The 20,174-nt window shown below is 47.1% G+C and overlaps 1 protein-coding gene across 2 annotated transcripts in view; it reads right to left on the bottom strand.

Moving 5' to 3' along the window:
- Positions 1-3,435, bottom strand: part of RBM15 (RNA binding motif protein 15) — a 29,701-nt gene extending 26,266 nt beyond the window's left edge. Inside the window, exon 1 of one of the 2 annotated variants that reach the window (XM_083173078.1) lies at positions 807-3,435. In XM_083173078.1, coding sequence (XP_083029204.1) covers positions 807-3,320 — 2,514 coding nt within the window. In that variant the 5' untranslated portion in view covers positions 3,321-3,435. The remainder of the gene's footprint in view (positions 1-806) is intronic. The other variant, XM_083173079.1, reaches the window with a different exon arrangement.
- Positions 3,436-20,174: the final 16,739 nt, after the last annotated feature.

The following is a 20,174-nucleotide window of genomic DNA, read 5'->3' as shown; positions in this document are numbered from 1 at the left end:
ACAATTGGCAATTAAAGCAAAGACTGCATAGCCACCCAAGAGTTATCTCTACAACAGTTTATACGTTTTGTCATACGGAATATTGTAGAACCCAATTTGAAGGTTTTGTATATTCTGCCAATCTCTCATTTTGACAAGGGTTGGTGACAAAACTTAAGGAAACTATGTGCTAGAGGAGCAGTGACCAAACAGAACATGCTGCCCTCCAAGGCACCCTATGCCCCCCTCGCTTAGGTTCTACCAAACCCTTTTGCTATTAGGATTAGCATTTCAAGAAGGAAACTATACAACCTGTATTATATGGAGACTGAAAAGTGACCTTATTATCCAACCATTTGAATGTTATATACTATACCAACTTGCACTTTAGCTACAATAGTCAACTAAACAGATTCCTTATAGGGGTAAAATGATAATTTGCTGTAGATCATAGATTTGACAAAACAGAAGATGACGCTTTCAGAAAGATATGATCTACAGTAAAATTCATAATTCCAAATCTACTTGCAAATGGCTAGGAATTAAGACATTAATTTCAAGACATTAGAAGAATATTAGGACCTTGCAGCATAATTATAAAAAGGAAAAAAAAAAAGGTCAGCTGCTTTATTAAAGAACATGAAAAGCAAGCACGTATTCTAGAATATGGGATAGAAGATCTGTTTATACCTTTGATAAGCATGGCACAATAGCACTCAATATAGAATGAATTAGTAAACCCAAAACAAAAATTCTGTACTGTATCCCATAATACCATGTGGGCAGTGCATGTGAATATAAACATTGAATTACGATGCCCCGCGTACAATTATCATGACAAGGTAGTCATCTTCTGATCTGGCCAGGGCTTTCGCTGTTGAATCCAGGAACTGCTGAGAAAATTCACAGGGTGGGAAAGCATGAAGAACACCTGTGTTCTCTTTATCTTTACTGCCCCCCACAGGAAGGCTAATGACACCTGCAGCCTGTTTTTGCTTTAAATAGGAGACCAGGTTTCTCAGGGGACGCTGAGTAGAACTTGCTTGATCTCCAGCAAAATTACCCTCTGTTGTTCCAGGAACTGCAAGAAGGATGGCATAACCATTGGGACCTGCCACTTTAATGCGTCGGGTCACTTCATCGAGCTTGGGCTGATCCAGACGTAGACGTTGGGTGATTTTTAACTGTGCAACTTTTCCTCCGGAAGAGCCTTCAATGAGCAGGCCAGATGCTACTGCAAGATCACCCTGCAGCAAATGCATGTTGGACGGAAAATTACTGTTTTTCAAAAGCAGCATACCTTGCCAAGCCAGGCAGAGTTTCTGAGTTGCATCTGGTTTCTGTGGTGATTTAACTTTACTGCTGGGTTCTGGACGTTCATCCTTTTTGATTGGGCTCTTAATCTCTAACATGCGATGTTTTCTATCTCTTTCAACAGAGTTAGAGTTCTTTCGATCACGTTTATCTGCAAGACCACGCTCAAGGCTGCCTCGCCAATCTCTAGAAGGGGAGGTCTGCTCTGTGCGGCTGGCTGCACGATCTGCTTCACTGTAACGACTGTCACGTCCACCACTGCCATCAGGACTTCTGTCAGGACTATTACAGTGTCTCTTTCTGGATCGGTCACTTTCAGGAGATCTGTCAATATGACGGCTTTCATCCATGAGCCTCCTTTTCCTGGGTTGATCTTTATTTACTCCATCTCTTTCACGATCTCTGTCCAAAGACCAGCCATCAACTCGTCTATCTAATGTGTCTATAGACTCATAGGTGATCCTATTTCTGTCTCGAACAGGAAGAGGAACCCATTCAGTCTCTGCATACAAGTCTCTTTCTCTGTCTCTATACAATAAAGGAGGGGTGCGATCTCTGGCTCTAAGAGGATCTGGGGTACGGTGGGCAAACGCATCCCCTACTAAGTCATAATGGGGCAGAGGCAAAGGCTGTAGGTAAGGGGGCTGATAAAGATGTTCTGTGTCAGCAAAGTCCACGCGTAGCTTCCGGTGTTCACCACCCAATGGAAATCCCCTCATTTGAACACAAGCAGCCTGGGCAGCATCTAAGCTCTCATACTGTATATAAGCCCAGCTGTCTCCTTTACGATAATCAATAGACCTGATGGTGCCAAACCTATCAAATTCACGTGCCAATGATGCCATGGGCACCCACGGTCCAAGTCCACCCACCCACAAGCGGTTGGTGGGTGTAGCTTTGCCATAGCCAATTTTAATAGAATTGCGCAGGATATACTTGCCAGACATCGCCATCTTAGCCCTGTGAGCCATGTCCAGATTCTCAAATTTAAGAAATCCATAGGTGGAGGTTTGCCCCCGGCCAGCTCGCTTGATGTCCACTTCTGTGATAGTCCCAAAACGTTCAAAGGCCCTGCGAAGCTCGCTCTCAGTCACATTGATGTCCAGGTTGCCCAGAAAGAGAGTCCTGTTGGCCCTTATATCGTTCTCCGGGGAACTCCCGTCCTCTCGGATGCTGATGCGAGGATCTAGCGGGTAGGTGGGCCGCACCCGATTCTCGTAGAAGCTGTAGTCCCGTTCCCTGTCCAGCTCCCTAGGGGGGGGCGGAGGGGGAGGAGGTGGCAGGCGGCCCAGGGCCAGTTGTTGCAGCCGATAGTCTCTGTAGCCCAGGCCACCCGGGGATAGGCCGCGCTGCCCGTGCGGGTGCCGGTGGGCAGGCAGGGAGGACACCGCAGCTGACAGGCTGGCATACGGGTCCTTGTCCACGGGGGTCCGGCTCCTCCGCCGGTTGCCGCCTGTCACATACACCGCCTCGATCTTCAGCGGCCGGTCATAGAGCACGAGCCGGCCCCTCGCGTGCTTTGCGGCCCGAGCGTCCTCCGCACGCCTGAAGTTCACCAAGGCCACGCGCTCGTCGCCGGAGCGGGAGATCTTCACGCTGACGTCCCCGAACTTCTTAAACTCGTGGAAGAGGCCGTCCTCCACCGCCTCGTCGCTCAGCGAGGAGCCCAGCTCACTGATCCGTAGCGATTTATACTCCGACTCGCCGCGTCCCTCTGCGCTGCGGCCAGCAGCGTTTCCCCGGCTGTCTGCGCCCTTGCTGCTGCCGCTCCCGCTGCTGGCACCCGGTGAACCGTAGCTGTGCAGCCCCGGTGCCCTTCCCGAGGGCTCATACTCTCGGCTGCCTGAAAGGGCCTTGTCCAAGTTCAGGCCGCGGCGGCCGGAGCTGCCTTCCGAGGCCTTGCTGGCCGAGCCGCTGCCATTACTACCACTGGCGGAGCTCAATTTCTTCCCGCACCGTTCTCGAGTTGACTCCTCCGCCCCCCGGGACCGCTTGGCCTTGGCCGGGGAGCGCTCCTTTCCTTTCATGGCAAATTCCTGAGGTATCCGTCCTCATTCACAGCTTATCGGCGCCATCTTGCAGATTTTGCTGTATGGTATCCGCCCTGTACGCTGATAGGCTAGGGTAAGTCAGCCTAACCTTTCCATTGGGCCACTACGCCGTCACTCTCGGAACAGGCAGATGGGCATGGCACTAAATTTACGTATACAGACGTCATTTCCGCTTCTCAGGCCGCGCTGAGCCTGACTGACATGTGAGACTGAGAGGCGAGGTTGTGTCGCCAGGAAAATGGCGTCTACGTCGTACTGGTTACGTTTGCTGGAGGAGGTGTCAGAAGCAGCTGCAGTAGTCAGCGGTGTACAAAGATGGAGCGGAAAAAAGGGTTTTGTCCATATTACAACCTCTTCAGGGCTGAGCCTGTGTTGGCACGTTATTTATTGTCGAGCTGGTTTTATCCTAAAATGATTACTATACTAATATTTATGTACAGTCATTATTGTTTAGCGATTTAGGTGGATTTTGATTTTATGAAAATAACATTAGTGGGTGTTTACTTTTTCTACTATAACTAAGTGTACATGTCTCCCATGAGGGAGAAAATGCTCTGTTGCTGGCATTTCCTGGTAATGTATGATTGCCATCACCTGTGGTGAAACACCTTATCAATTAACTATGCCCCATTTTTGGGGGGATGTTGGGAGTCGGGAGTCCCCCCCCCCCCAGCCTGAAGTAATAGACGCTGCATCTACTCAGAGATACAGAGGGTAAAAAAGGGACGTGGCCTGGCAGGGGCATCATTTGCATAGGCCTAGAGGGTCCGGCTACCTATGTTCCAGAAGTTGGGAGGTATGGTATATGTGTTCAGAGAGAGTGAGAGTGCTCCAGGAAAGGGGGCATGGGCACACAAAAGGGGAGTGACCAGTCAAAAGGGGGCATGCCCATAAGTGTAGCGTACCACACTATGGGGGTTATTCACTCTTTCTGACAAAATCCTTCTCAGACGGACAAAACCATGTGTACTGCAGGTGGGGCAGATGTTACTTGTGCAGATATAATTAGATTTGGGTGGGGTTTTACTTCAAAGTGAGATCTATATTGCAGTGTAAAAATAAAGCAGCCAGTATTTACCCTGCACAGAAACAAAATAACTCACCCAAATCTAATTCTCTCTGCACATTTTACATCTGCCCCCCCCCCCCCTGTAGTGCACATAGTTTTGTCCATCTAAGAAGGATTTTGTCAGAGTGAACTAGAATAAGGCCCTATATACTCACGGAATGATGCGTAATACCCACGGAATGAGCCAAAATTCACATTCTGCCACACAGTATAAGTCAAAATTCAGGGACATATGGAAAAAGAGAGGGAGAGTGACAGCAGGGACAGAGAGAGGGAGGGATGACCGGGAGAGACGATAGTGACAGAGGGAGGGATGGCAGGGAGAGGGACAACAGATACATACAAGTAGGAGTGTAAGATTACCTTACCTTAGGCTGTGATCTACGGAGGAATAGACTGTGGTCGGTGGCAACAGAGGAGGCTGTGATCGTTGGTGGTGTACAGGAGGCTGTGGTCGGGAAGAAGAAAATGACAGCAGGGAAATACAGGTGTGAGAAAGAAAGCAGAAGGGTAAGATTACCTTACCTTAGGCTGTGATTGGCGGTAGCGGTGGTTAGAAAAAGATTTTGGTTTGCCGGCAGCGGTTCAGAGGAGGACGTTGGGTCTGGTGGCAGTGCGGAGTAGGTGAATGGGTTCGGCGGTGGCAGTGCAGAAGAGGGTGTGATTGGTGGCAACGGCTGGGCAGAGGAGGCTGTGGTCTGCAGCAGTGGCCGGGCGGTGAGGAGGAGGCTCTGGTTGGTGTTGCCTGAGGCCTGCAGAGAGGCTCTGGCTGGGAAACAACCATGCGTTCAGTCCACTATCATTTCAAATCGATCTAGCAGCCAATCAATAGCGGCTGGCCCTGATTGGCTAATGGTTTGAGAGCTCCAATTGGCCCATGAATAGGGCACAATTTCAAATGATGGCAGTAGCTGGATTTTTCAGTCAGTGTTTGAAGTGCTGCTATGACATACCAGCCCACTTCAAACACTGGACAGATGTTGACACACTGAAATTGTCACACTAACCCCGAGACATGCTGACACACTGATGCTGACATACAGACAAATGCTGACACATGGACAAAAACTGACACACTGATGCCGACACACAGACAGATACTAACATAGAAAAGATGTGGACACACTAATGCTAATGCTGACACAGAGACAGATCCTGAAACATGGACTCTGACACAATAACCCTGACATACTGTATGCTGACACACTGAAGCCGACATACAGACAGATGCTAACACACGAACACAACGATGCTGACACACAACACTGACACTAACTCCAACACACGCTGACACACGGACACATGCTGACACACTGATACCGACACACATACAGTTGCTAACACACAGAGACGATGCTGACACAGACACATGGACGCTGACAATGACGCTTCCATTTTGCCTCCCTGCACAGGTTTCCCACAGTTGCTGATCGGGTAAAGAAATGGCATGAAGGAAGATAGCAAAGGGGGATGCCCAGACACAGCCAACTGTGGGGTGATTGGGGGCTTGCTGGAGACAGCTGAGCCAGATGGGACTGGATAACGGAGACCGCAATACCGGGCCATGGTTGAGGAGCCTCTGCTGGGTGTGTAAGCAGGGATTGAAAGGGGCAGAGACAGTTCCGTGTGAGGCAGGCGGCCATACAGGCGGGTGGGTGTACAGGCAAATGGGTGTACAGGCATGCAGGGGGGGGGTTGCGGTTAAAGCGCTCACGGTTGGAGACAGGCAGCTCCCTGTGAAGCAGAGCTGCTAAGTGGGTTAGAATATACAGCTTCCCTTGTGGGTGAGCAGGGGAGGGAGCCAGGTTCTGTGCCTAAGTAGAAAAAAAAAAAGCAGTGCTTGAAGAAGTGCCGGTATGCCATACCGGCCCAATTCAAGCACTGTATACAGCATATGTATATATACACACACACAGCAGGTCACCTTTACGTGTGTTAATAACGTAATAACTTATCAAGCACACACACGTGTAAGAAGGCCAAAGAATTTTGGCCAATTATTACATCAGACCCCGAGTTGGGTGGGGTCTCAAAGTAAAGTGCCTAATGCCCAGTTACACCCACAGCAAGAGCATTAAAAATTTTGTAGTGAAGACCGACTTATCTAAGTTTAAAAAAGTTACATCTAATTTTTTAAGTCATGGCAATGGATGCTTCAAATGCATTAATTGCACAATGTATAACTACATGGATGTAGTGGACACGATTAGGCATCCCTATTCAGGGAAACTCTACAAGATAAAGTGACCTCTCACTTATACTTCCCGTTTTGTCATATATGTCATCATGTGCCCATTTGGGTTGTATTATATAGGCAAGGCTGAATGCATGTTTAATACTCGAATGGCACAGCATAGGCAAGCGATACGGGCAGCCTTAAATACGGGCACAGGTGAGCAACCTGTTGCCCATCACAGTGGCAGGTATTCAATGCTGTGGGCGAGCGGCGACAGCGAGCAGAGCTTCCTGCTCGATGTCACCACTCACCCTGTCAGTATTCAACGCACACCCCTCATACGCCAATTACCCCTCGCTCCGTTTTTTGAACAAGGGGGAATTGGCGTATGCTGCTCCAGGAGAAGCGAGACTCGTGGCTAAATACAGCGACTTTTCTGCATTAGCCACGGGTCTCGCTGTTTTGGGGAATTCTCGTCGACGGTGAGGATTTCCCCAGAATGTTGAATAGAGCGAGCGGCCAGTGCGGGGGTTAAACAGCGAGGAGGATCTGTTTAACCGCCTCGCCGGCCGCATTGAATACCTGCCATTGTGTCAGCCAAAACAAGTGTTAAATAATATCATCATGTCCCCCCCCCCCCCCCCTTTTCCCCGTCCCAGAGTAGATGAACAATTGGAGCTTATCATTTATATAGAGTCAAGCGAACGTGTGGTGTCGCAGCAGGGTGCATCTTAAAGGGACATCAGATTGCTCTTTGTACCAACACGGGCAAGACCACACGGGCATTTAATACCCGTGTGATCAAGGCCTCCAGCAGGATTAATCAGACACCCACAAGTACAAGCTGAACCCGTATTTTCCTACCCATCCCCAGCCTACCATTCTCCATCCCCCTCCCTTCTCAACGTGGGGACTACAAACCCAAACAAAAGGGTAGCATCATCTTGGAGCAAGCGGGACTCACTTAAGTATCCATTGCTATCATTTACTTACATTACAGACAAGTGGTTTACTGTATGCCTATTACCTCTCGCAAGTGCAATATGATTATGTTTTATGTAATATTTTATGTGCATCTTTATTAATTAGTTTTTATCTTACTTGATGTGAGAATTAAATGAATTTATATTGATCAATTGATCAATTTTATTTCAAATTTATCTTTTTAGTAACTAAACTTAATTCATCGATACATTATTTACATTAACTTTTTGGGCGCTCCACACACCCCCCTTTTTCTCTTCTCATATTTACCACATCAGGGGCCTGAACCCCCCCCCCCCCCCCCTCCGTGTGAGCAGCCCACATAACAACCCACCCGCTAAGCGCCTTCATCACCTGGTGGTGATTTGTCTTTTTCCTAATATCACATGCCCGAGGTAAAGCAGGAGGTGGAAGAGATGTTACGCCTAGGGGTTATAGAGTGAGTGGAATAATTCAATTGTCTTAGTACATAAGCCACCAGCATACCTCCCAACTTTTGAAGTTGGGAGGTCGGGACCGCACACCTAAACGCGTTTTCGGACCACACAGGGTCCTTCTTCAGAAGTGTCTTCTGAAGAAGGACCCTGTGTGGTCCGAAAACACGTTTAGGTGTGCGGTGGTATTGGACTGTGCATTACTGAACGGAGACCCGGGACCTTGAGCCGGCACTTGGACCCCTGGACCTCCCCTGTTACATCGTGGGTGAGAAATCACCGTTCATGTGAGCGCAGCAGTATCCACCTTGTTGGACTTATATGCCTTTGTTTCACATTTGTTTGTAAGTGTGTTTTTTTCTTATTAAAAATCCTGTCAGTTTTTGGACTACTGCACCAATTGTTTGCTTTTTGTCCTCCAACCAACTCCTTCGTCAAACCCATTATATGGGAGTATGGTGTGGAAGTTCCTATTATTTACAGAAGTGGTTTGTGTACCCCTGAAAAGTGGATTGCCCAGCAGAATTTGCCACTGTGGGAGTGATTGATTTATTTCTTCCATTTCTTGTGAGTGTATCTCTTTAAAATAAAGAACACAAGGCTTTTTAGAAATACTGCACCAAATTGCATATTTTTTTCTCTCCTTTTGTCCGATCGTGGTACCATCCTGGTGTGAGCGACAATTGAAGAGAGAATTTGGAACTCTGGACTGCTAATATAGGAAAGTCATTTACTATATGTCTATGAGATAGGAGATAGCGCTGGTGGTTGTGTAGATCTTTTCCCTGGATATATGTTTACTGTGGTGGTGGTTGACAACCTCACTGTCTACAACACTCCGGCTGCATAATCTTTCATTTGTGCGCTTTACTGTTTGAAATATTGTTCTGTGAAGAATAGGCGAGACCAGAGCATGTTTGAAGGATGAGGGAAAGATGCCAGTAGAAAGAGATAGGTTAAAGAGGTGAGCAAGGTGGGAGCAGCCAGTGGGGGAGAGGGAACTGAGGAGAGGATGAGATGAGGGAGCGGACTTCCTCAGCTGTAGTAGGGCAGAAGGATGACAGAGTGGGGTAGTTGGGAGGGGAGGAGAGGATGATTGGGGTGGGTGGGCAGCAGAGGGGTATGGGAGGAGATATCATATCGGGTTATCTATTGGGTAGAGGACAGGTTAAACCTCAGCCTTCGAGATTTCTTGACTAGAGCAGCTAAACTAACTGAATGTCTTAAGAAACAGTCCCCAGACAAGATAACGTGGTTTAGATCAGTGGAAACTGCTTGGCAGGATTTAAGGTGAGCTTTGTGTAACGAAGCCTGTCTTGCAAGCTCCTGACTTTAAATAAAAATTTGGCAAAATTTACTAATATCTGGAAATATGACTGATGCCGGCATCGTCAATATTTTGGGGAAAATACAATTCGTAATGAGGGCAGATTTACTGATCGTATTCATATCTGGCAGCTGTATTTACTGCCGATAAATACATATTTGAGTCGTCAGCCTGCACAGATCAGTCAGATCCTTGCGGGCTTTAGTGTAAAAAAGAAACCAGCTCTGAGCCGGTCCTGGTTTTAAAAATTCATGGAACAAACTGAATAGGGGTTCCTTGAATTTTTAAAACCAGCACAAGTGCCGGTCCTGGTTCCCAAAATACGGGGGATAAAATGAACAGGGGTCCCCCGTAATTTGTGAACCAGTACCAGGCCCAACCAGCCAGCAGGGTAATGCCACAGCCAGGGTCCACTTATATAAGGTCCCACGGCCAAATCATTTACCCCCTGACCGGTCAGCCCAGGCAGGGTCTCCACTCCCCCAGGGAACCAATAATGGGTCCCCCCTCCAGGATTAACCCTGCCCGTGGTGAAGCCTGGGGCTGTTTCCGGTGACCCAGGACGCATGGGCACCGGGCTCATGGCATTTGTGTACAATTAGCATTCATTTTTGGGTTCTGATGTGAAACTATGAGAATAGAATAGAATCACCTTGATTGGCCATGTGTGCTTGCGCACACTAGGAATTTTTTGTGGGTTTCAGTGCAGCATCAAGCAGGGATGAAGGAGGGGTGCCATTAGCGGCACCACTGGTCGTTGTAGCACCCAGGTGGGTAACAATATGAGCAGAGAAAGTACAGTTTTCACATGGGGACACATACCCACCGATCAGCACAGCGCCTAGGCAGCCATTCAGAGGCGCCACTGGTCGTTGCAGCAGCCAGGTGGGAACAATATAAGCAGGGACAGTACAGTTCTTGCACAGGGAACACATTCCCGCCAAGCTGCACAGCGCTTAGGCAGCCATCATCGGCGCCACTGGTCATTGCAGCAGCCAGGTGGGTAACAGTGTTAGCAAAGACCGCACAGTTGTAACAGAAGACAGTACAGTTATCACATAGAGGATACGGGCAGCCATTGCGGCGCCATCTTGCATCTTCCTGTAGGGAGAGCCGTAGGTGGGGGTGGTAGTCGCAGTGGGGAGAGAGAGTCACTGAGGCCTGGGTCTGGAGTTGGTGGGGGGGTGAGGGAGAGAGTCAGTGAGGCCTGGGCAGAGTCAGTGAGGCCTAGGGCTGGAGTTGGGCCCTCCCTGGGCTGAGATCCATGCCACGATGTCTCCTGTGGGCACCGCTGGTGCCCTCCCATACCTTCCCCTCACCTCTACCACGATGGTCGCCTGGATGCCGGGGTCACGGGATAGACGCCTGCAGACCTCTGTGTGGGGCCTCCACTAGGCTGGACCGCTGCTGCCTGGGGGGGATCCCTGCCCTCTCCTCTTCACTCCTGGTGGCCGTCTCAGCTTGCGATCCCGCAGTGGGGATGGGAGCTCCGTGGATGGAGCTGGAGCTACCAGTGTGGTTACCTCTCCAACCCCAGCAGGGGGGCCGTCCACAGGCCAATGGTCCCGGCCGTCCTGCTGCTGCTCCAGTGGTTAGCAGCGCTCGCCACCGCTTGCTGCCGGGGGTGAGCAGCACCTGCTGCATGTCCGCTGCTCCGGAGGCCGGGGATGGTGGAGCTTCTTGGATGGGGGACCGGAGTTCCAAGGCCCCACCAGAAGTTGTGTCCCAGCAAGCCTCCACCGCATACTGGGACTTGGGAAACACAAGTCCGAGCCAATGTTCCCTCTAATTTTACTAAGGCTGTGTGCGGCAAAAGATTTGGCTGTGCAACTTTGGAAGGAAATTTTAATTTTTGTGCGTCACTTGTATATAACTGGAAAATGACGTTCAGCATTTGTGTTAACTTAACTTCAAAATGATATTAAACATTCAAAACACAGCACACAATGTAGTTAATACGTGAAACACACATTAATTGAGTCCACAACTGCAAAAAGGGACCACTGCTGCTTTGTGCACTTTGTTGTAATGTCTTTGCGCACGCTCATCGAGTTGTGTGCGCATGCGCGCACAGCTTAGAGGGAACACTGGTCCCAGCATGCGGGGCATTAATGGCCATGCTGGGACTCTTGGTTCCACAGCAGAACCAATGGCCCAATAAACACACATACAAAACATAAAACTTCAAAACACACGGAGCCCACTCATCCTGATTCTTACCTACCTTGACCCGAAGCATCTGTCCCCTTGTCCAGTAGAATCCATGTTTGTGTACCTGAGAGAGGAAATTATACTTACCACCTCATCCAGTGAAGATCGTGTCTCCTTGGTTCCAAGTAGGTATCCACATATTTGGCAAAACAAAAAGACGCCAGTATGCAATGCCAGCACAAAATGTGTTTGTTTACAATCTGCACTTCTCCTCCTGAAGTGCGCTATTGGCTGCCTACCGGCCAATTATGAGCCGAGTTATGGAAAACTCGGCTCTTGATTGACCTCATCGTGCACTTCAAGGGGAGGAGCGCAGAATGTAAACAAACACATTCTGCGCTTATCCCAGTTGGTGCTGGCATTTGATAGGATACGATTTATAATAAGGTTCTGAAATTGCACCATATTGCATTTTTTCAAATAGCAATTTTTTTAAATAATCAACTATTAAATGGGATATGAATTTGAGGCTGTAAAATGAGATACAGTATGGTGAGATGTGGTGCAAAATGTAGTCATGTAAATGTGCAAGTTTTAGTCATGAAAATGTGCGAATTAATATACATGTGTGATTTGTGTTATAAAAAAAACAACGGCATTGGTTCCACCTCCTGAGCACAACCAGCACCAGGCTCCGGGGCCAGATTTGGGGGGAAATGTAATAGGATGAGAGATTCAGAAAGTGAGAGATTTTGGGCCTTATTCTAGCTCCCAGCGCCGACTCCCGTCCATCGGAGTCACGCTGGTGGTAGTGGGTCCGGGAACCTTGGAACTAATTCCTGCCTTACTACAACGTCTGCTCCCGGCACCGGCTCCAGCCAAAGGAGCAACACCGGTAGTAGCGGACCCACGTACAGCGGGACTATTTCTTCAAACCCGGTAATATCACCTAATATATAATTATGTTTTCAAATGCCAAGCCATTCAGGCGAATTTCATCATTATTAACAGAGACTGTTTGCACATGATATTCTGCTAAAGAAGCGAGATCTTTTTCCTTACAAAATATATTTAAAAGGAACTTTACCAGCCAATATTAACTGGAACTTTTCCAAGAAATTAAATTCAACAAAGGGGTTTTTAGGCACCCAAAAGTTTAATATTTAGAGTGGATATAATTGACCTATATTAATGAAATAATTGCAACTTTTTAACTACTAAATGTATTAGTTTTATGTGTATGTAATTTTTTTATATATGTGTTATTTTTATTTTGAATAAATAGATCATAATAGATCAATACAGTGCGCTCTCTAAGTACATTTTATTTTTCTTGGGTCCATATTTATTCTGTTATGGGAGCAGCATCACAGCTGTGTCTATTTAAATATTATTATTTTAAATCCATTTTTTGATTAATTAGTGGGTGCGCCTGATTATACTTATTTAAGTATCATCTTTTTCCTTATTCTAGTTCACTCTTAGAGGCAAATTCCGTCTCAGATGGACAAAGCCATGTGCACTGCAGCGGGGCAGATGTAACAGGTGCAGATAGAATTAGATTTGGGTGAGTTATTTTGATTCTGTGCAGGGAAAATACTGACTGCTTTATTTTTACACTGCAATATAGATCTCACTTTGAAGTAAAACCCCACCCAAACCTAATTTTCTCTTCACAAGTAACATCTGCCCCACCTGCAGGGCACATGGTTTTGTCCATCTAAGAAGGATTTTGTCAGAAAGAGTGAACTAGAATAAGGCCCTTGGTAAGAAATCTCCAGTTTTTTTAACAATCATTTACATTTCAAAATCAAACTGGTTTTGCAGTGTAAATGATTGGCACTTTAAAAAAACTGGAGATTTCTTACCAAATCTCTAACTTTCTGAATCTCTCATCCTATTACATTTCACCCCTGGTACCCAAAATATGGGGCAACAGCGCCGAGCCCAAACAGCCAACAGGGTAATGCTACAGTCAGCTGAAAAATTGAATGCAAGTTTCCCCGGCCAAAGCATTAATCCCCGTGGCTGGTCAGCCCGGGCAGGGACCCAGGAGGGGGTGGGCATCGGGCTGATTAATGGTTAATATTAGAAAACTATTGTGTAATGTTGTGAAACTACAAGTCCCAGAAAGCCTGCACCGCATGCAGAGTCTTGGAGAACCACAAATCCCATCATGTGGGGCATTAAAGGACACAATGGGTCTTGTAGTTCTACAACATGAAAAATAGAGATATAAAACACACACGCAAACACAGGAACAGTATAACGTTATTACATACTACATGCATTCACACATACATTACCTATGGATTCAAAGCCCGGTGCTAGTTGCCAAAATACGGGGGACCCCTACTCATTTTGGCCCCCATATTTTGAGAACCAGGATCGGCCCTTGAGCCTGGTGCTGGTTTTAAAAATTCTGGGGATGCCCTATGATTTTTGACCCCTGAATTTCTAAAACCAGGACCGGTTCTTTGAGCCCGGGGCTGGTTATGCTCAGGAGGGAGGACCCCACGCCGTTTAAAATTTTTTTTTACTCTTACACATTTTGTTGGACAGAACCATGCACAGATTGCACTGGTCTGTGCATGGTTCTGTCAAACTTGACATGTTGAACTTGGCCTATTTGTTTTGAGATTTTTGGTAACGTTTTCCAAAAATCGCACCCTTTTAAATTTGAGTTGTATTCCTTATAATGGGAAAAGTTCTGGATGCAAATTGAAGTGTGAAAAAAATCATCAGGTCAGAATGTGCAACTTTAGTAGCAAAAAGTGTGATTTTTACCACAATGAAATCCTATTAATGTGCAAATATTTGCAAAACTCAAAAAATGGCACTCATCACCCCTAGTCTTCTATACACTGTTTCTACAGATCCATACAATACGAATCGTGAAGGAGACTCTCAGTCAGCCTCCACATACAGGGGCATAACTAGAACTTTATTGGCCCCATAGCAAAATCTTGATAGCCCCCCCCCTCCTGAAACTGAATGGTGGTGAGATAGATATTGTCCGGGAGAGATAGGTAGACCGTGTCAGAGAGCAATAAAGAGAAATGTGTGTCAGGGTGAGAGAGGGGGGAGCAAGGTAGGTGGGCATAGACATATTTGGGGGCATAGACATATTTGGGGGCAAGGACAGATAGAGTACCATATTAAGACATAGATGTACAGACAGTGGGGGGCATAGACGGACAGAGCACTATATTAGGGAATAGATGGATGACAGGGGGCATGGATGGACAGAGCACCATATGGGTGTATAGATGAATGGACGGACAAGGTGGCATAGGTGAACAAAACATAGGTCCAGGGCCAGATTGGGAACTTAATGTATAAGTGGAATTGCCGAAAGAATGCTAGGAGGCTAACACACAGAGGGGTGCAAAGGGGGGGGGGGGTAGTGGGATACTGCAACATACTGAGGAGAGAGGAAAAACGTGTAAAAACGATATTTTATCTTATATAGCGTAGCATATTCTACTGTGCTTTACAATTGGAAATAACAGTGATTAAACAAACTGGGTAGAAACAAACCGACATAGGTAGGAGAGCCCTGCTCGCAAGATTACAATGTATATAGGTATAATAGGAGGGATACATAAGGATAGAATTCCATAGCATGGCAGTCCCACCAGATTACAAGACAGTCATGATAGGATGCAATTAGACATGAATGCTACTGGAGGTTGTGTGGGGGTTCCGGAATATGATAAGCTTGCCTGAAGAGGTGAGTTTTCAGGGAACTCTTGACAATTTGGAGGCTAGAGGAGAGTTTTAATGTACATGGAAGGGCATTCCATAGGGTGCGTGCTGCCTGACAAAAATCCTGCAAGTGTAAGTAAGTAATGAGTGTGGATGAGAGACGCAGATCTTGTGCAGAGCTGAGAGGTCAGGTGGGGATATATTTTGAGATAAGCAAATAGATATGTTGGTGTAGTCAGAGTAATGGCTTTGTATGGAAGTAGAAGTATTTTATATTGAATGCGGTAATATACAGGAAACCAATGGAGGGATTGACAGAACGGATCAGCAAACAACAAACGTCTAGCCAGAAAAATCAGCCTCGCAGCTGCATTCAAAATGGATTGTAGTGGTGAGAGTCTTTTCTTAGGAAGACTGGTAAGGAGGATATTGCAATAATCAATGTGTGATATAATGATTGCATGGATTAGTGTAAGGTACGGACAAATTTTGGATATGTTTTTTAGATGCATGTAACATGATTTAGAGACAGATTGAATGTGAGGAATAAAAAACAGTTCAGAGTTGAGGATGACCCCTAAGCAGCAAGCTTATGGAGTAGGATTGATTGTTGTGTTCTCAACAGTGATAGAGATATCAGGTTGGTAACTACTCTTGGCTGGTGGGAATATAATTAATTCTGTTGTGGAAATGTTAAGTTTGAGGTGGCAAGATGACATCCAAGATGTATTGTCAGAAAGTCATTCAGAGACAAGGAACAATACTGATGGTGACAATCCGGGGAGGATAGATAGATTTGAGTATCATCAGCGTACAGATGATACTGGAATCCAAAATAGCTGATTAGTTTGCCAAGAGAGGAGGTATAGATTGAGAAAAGCAGAGGACCTAAGACTGAGCCTTGTGGTACTCCAACTGACAGAGGTAGTGAGGAGGTGGTAGAATCAGAGAAACGAACACTGAAAGAGTGATTAAATAGGTAGTATGAGAACCAAGAAAGGGCTGTGTTCTGAAGATCTAGGGATTGTAGTGTTTGTATGAGAAGAGAGTAGTCAACAGTGTCAAAAGCAGCCAAGAGATCCAGAAGAATAAGAATTGAGAAATGGCCTTTATTTAGCAGTGGCCAGATTATTGACTACTTTAGTCAGTGCTGTCTCGGAGGAGTGTTGAGAGCGAAAGCCTGACTGAAGTGGGTCCAATAAGTTGTAGGAGTTAAGAATGTTTGTGAGGCGAGTGTAGGAAAATCTATCAAGTAGCTTGAAGAGGAATGGGAGGTGAGAGATAGGACGGTAGTTAGAGAGACAGTTTGGATCAGAATTGTGTTTTTTTTAGAATGGGAGTAATAGGTGCATGCTTGAACAGAGATGGAAATATACCAGTAGAGAGAGAGAGAGGTTACAGATTTTAGTTAAGCTTGGGATAAGCACAGAAGACAGATCTTTACTGACTTGTAAGGGTATAGGATCAAGAAGGGAGTTAATAGAGTAGGAGGATGAGAAGAGTGTTGATACTGGGGTCAAATGAGGAGAAAGTGGCAAAGGGCTCAGGAAAGGAAGTAAGCAAGTCACTGGCAGGTATTCAATGCGGCCGGCGAGGGGGTTAAACAGCGAGGATTGCAGAAAACCAGCGATCCTCGGTGAAGGGAGAGAGAGGGTAAAGAAGTGGTTTAAATTTATTCAAAAGTCGCTTGGGGTTAGTGGCATGAGACGAGATGAGAGATTGAAAAAAGTTTGTTTAGCAGTGTCTGGAGCATTACGATAGGAGTGATAGGAGTGGTAGGTAGTCTTAAATGTGACAAAGTCACTTGGATTTGAGATTTACGCCACTGACGTTGGTGTCTTGTTAATTTAGAGTGCCACGGTTGGCATCTAAGCCTACATGGATTGTGAGGAGTAGCTGGAGCAGCTTCATCAAGGACAGTTTGTAGCATCTGGTTCAGGTGGGTTACAGCTGTCTCAGGACAGGCAAGTGTAGAAATGGGTGATAGCAGTTGTTGTAGAGATGTAGAAAGTTGTTGAAAATCAATAGCATTAGTATTTCTGCGGGTTAGAGAAGGCTTGCATGTTTTAGGTATTATAGAGGTTAGAGAAATGGAGGAGGTTGAGAAGGTGATTAGGTTTGATCCAAGAGAGGGAATGGGGCGTTAGTGAATTCAGAAACAGAGCATAGCCTAGTGCAGGCATGTCCAAACTGTGGCCCTCCAGCTGTTGTGAAACTACACATCCCACCATGCCTTGACAAAGTTTTTCCTAATAGCATGAAGGGACTTGTAGTTTCACAACAGCTGAAGGGCCATAGTTTGGACATGCCTTGCCTAGTAAATACAAGATCAGTGTCCCTCCTTGTGAGTAGAGGAGTCAGACCATTGGGAAAGGCTGAGAGAGGAGTTTAGAGGCATGAGGAGAAAGTGGACTGTCAATAGCGATATTGAAATCACCTATGATGATGGTGGAGATGTCAGGCAGAGAAATCTTCCAGAAATTGTTGTTTGAGAAGCCCAGGTAGGTGATAGAATGCTGCAACACGCAGAGACAAAGGGGGGAAAACCCTGATAGAGTGAACTTCAAATGATGATGTCAATGTGAGTGAAGGAACCAGTGGTAGGACTGTGTATGTGCACAACTGGGACATACCTACCCCACCTCCTTTACGGTTACCAGGATAGAGGAGGGAAAGTGAAAACTGTCATACACAGATAGGGTAGGAAGGGCTGAGGCAGAAGGTCTCGGGGGGGGGGGGGCTTCACAGGCATGCACAGGAGAAAAAGGTGGCAGGCTTGTGGGGGGATCGGCGAGCACTTGCAGGTGAGATAACGGAGGCAGACTGTCATTTGCAGGGAAAGGGTTGCAGGCACACACTTACTGGTGGGGGGTCAGCAGGTACATGCATCTTGGAGAAGGGGCAGGCTGTCACGGGGGTGGCAGGCACATTCAGGCGAGAGGGAGGAAGCAGGTTGTCACTTGTGGGGGGATCTGCGAGCACTTACAGGTTAGATAAGGGAGGCAGACTGTCACTGGCAAGAAATGGGGTTGCAGGCACACACATTCACTGGGGGGGGGGGGTCAGCAGGTATATGCATCTTAGAGAGGTGGCAGGTTTTCACAGGGAGGGATGGCATGCACATTCAGGTAAGGGGGAGGAAGATGGGGGTTAACAGGCCCGTACGGGTGGGAGAGGGGTTCAGGCTGTCACAGAGGTGTCAGGGATATTCAGGTGAGATGAAGGAAGCAGGCACAAAGTGGCTTTTAAGTTTAAGACAGAACATGTAATCTCCCCTCCCCATCCCATTCCCTACTGTTAGCTGAGTTCAGTAGTAATACTGTGGGCTCTGCACCGGCCTGGGTGTGAGCACTGGGTAGTTTTACCTATCGATGGTCATCCATTCTCTTTGACTGACTGGCCAGTGGGCCAATCAGAACATGGGAGCAGGGCTTTGTGGGTGTTAGGGGCGGTCGTATGCTCCGTGTCCTGGCACTTTAGGGAAAAAAAGCGAAACATCGGTTTTGCTGTGCCATCGATTGAGGGAAACCATCCGGTTCTCCCCCATCGATGGCAAAAGTATTCGACATCGGTCATCAACCATCAAAGATTTTGAATTATCGATGGTAGATGGCCATCCCTACCTTGTTGTGGCTGCTAGTGGTGACTGGTGAGGAGCTTTATATCAACCTCACTCTGATGTCCCTGGCCTGCAGGAGCTGCCAGGCATCCGCTGTTAGCACAATCTCAGTGAGTGCCCAGTAAATGGATGGGGCAGATGCAGCACCCTCTAGTCTGGCACTAGATGCAGCCTGCCCAATCAGGACCCCAGCACCCGCCTCATTTACGGATCCGACCACCCAGCGCCGAACTACATAAAAAAAAACTATAGGAAAAATAAATGTTACTATAGAGGGGTGTAGATCGATCACACTAAGTTCCACAATCATTCCGTCGACATGGTTGAAGGTCGACAGGTGTCTAGGCCGACAGGGGACAAGGTCGATGGTTTTAGGTCGACATAGTGTTAGGTCGTCATGGGTTGTGTCGACAGGTCGCGAGGTCGACACAATCAACATGGACATTGTTTGAAGTCAACCGCAGCCCCACCATGCTTCAGGCATGGTGCCTCGCTGCGCTCAGCACACAATTTTTTTCTCCCACCACGCCCTAGTGCAGGGCTGGGCAACACCGGCCCTCCAGATGTTAATGAACTACACATCCCAGGATGCTTTGCATTAGTTTTTCTATGTGGCCATACTGAAACTGATGCAAGGCATTCTGGGATGCATAGTTCATCAACATCTGGAGGGCCAGTGTTGCCCAGCCCTGCCCTAGTGGATGGTAGGGCATGAAACACTGCTGCATCGACCTGTCGACATAATGCATAACACTATGTCAACCTAAAACCATGTCGACATTGTCCCCTGTCGACCTAGACACCTGTTGACCTTCAACCATGTCGACCTTCCTGCCTGTCGACCTAATGACTGTCAACCTAATGACTGTCGACCTAAGTGTGGACGATAATACGACCGTAAGCCCTATAGAGCAGGGCTGGCCAAACCGGTCCTCGAGATCTACCGACGGTCCACGTTTTCCAAATCATCCTGCTGGTGCACAGCTGTAGTCATTACTAACTGTCACATTTCAAACCTGCTGCATTCATTCCTACTATAGATCCACAGGTTGCCTGAAAAACATGCACTGTTGGTAGATCTTGTGGACAGGTTTGGCCACCCCTGCTATAGAGGATGCAGAGGATTGTCTGCTGCATCCCCGCCCCCCCCCCCCCCCCCATGCCATTAAGCGCCATAGCAGCTGCATCCCCTGCACCTTCTATAGTTACGCCACTGTCCTCATACATATAGGATATCTTGTGCATACTTGCCTACCTGACCCTCTCCATGCGGGAGTAAATGCTCTGTATCTGGATTTCCCTGGTAATGTATGATTGCCATCACCTGTGGGGAGATAGGTAAAGGTGTTTCACCACAGGTGA

Source organism: Crinia signifera, chromosome 2 (assembly GCF_055691185.1).
Source record: "Crinia signifera chromosome 2, ASM5569118v1, whole genome shotgun sequence".
Classification (NCBI taxonomy): domain Eukaryota; kingdom Metazoa; phylum Chordata; class Amphibia; order Anura; family Myobatrachidae; genus Crinia; species Crinia signifera.
This window is presented reverse-complemented; position numbering and strand designations above follow the sequence as displayed.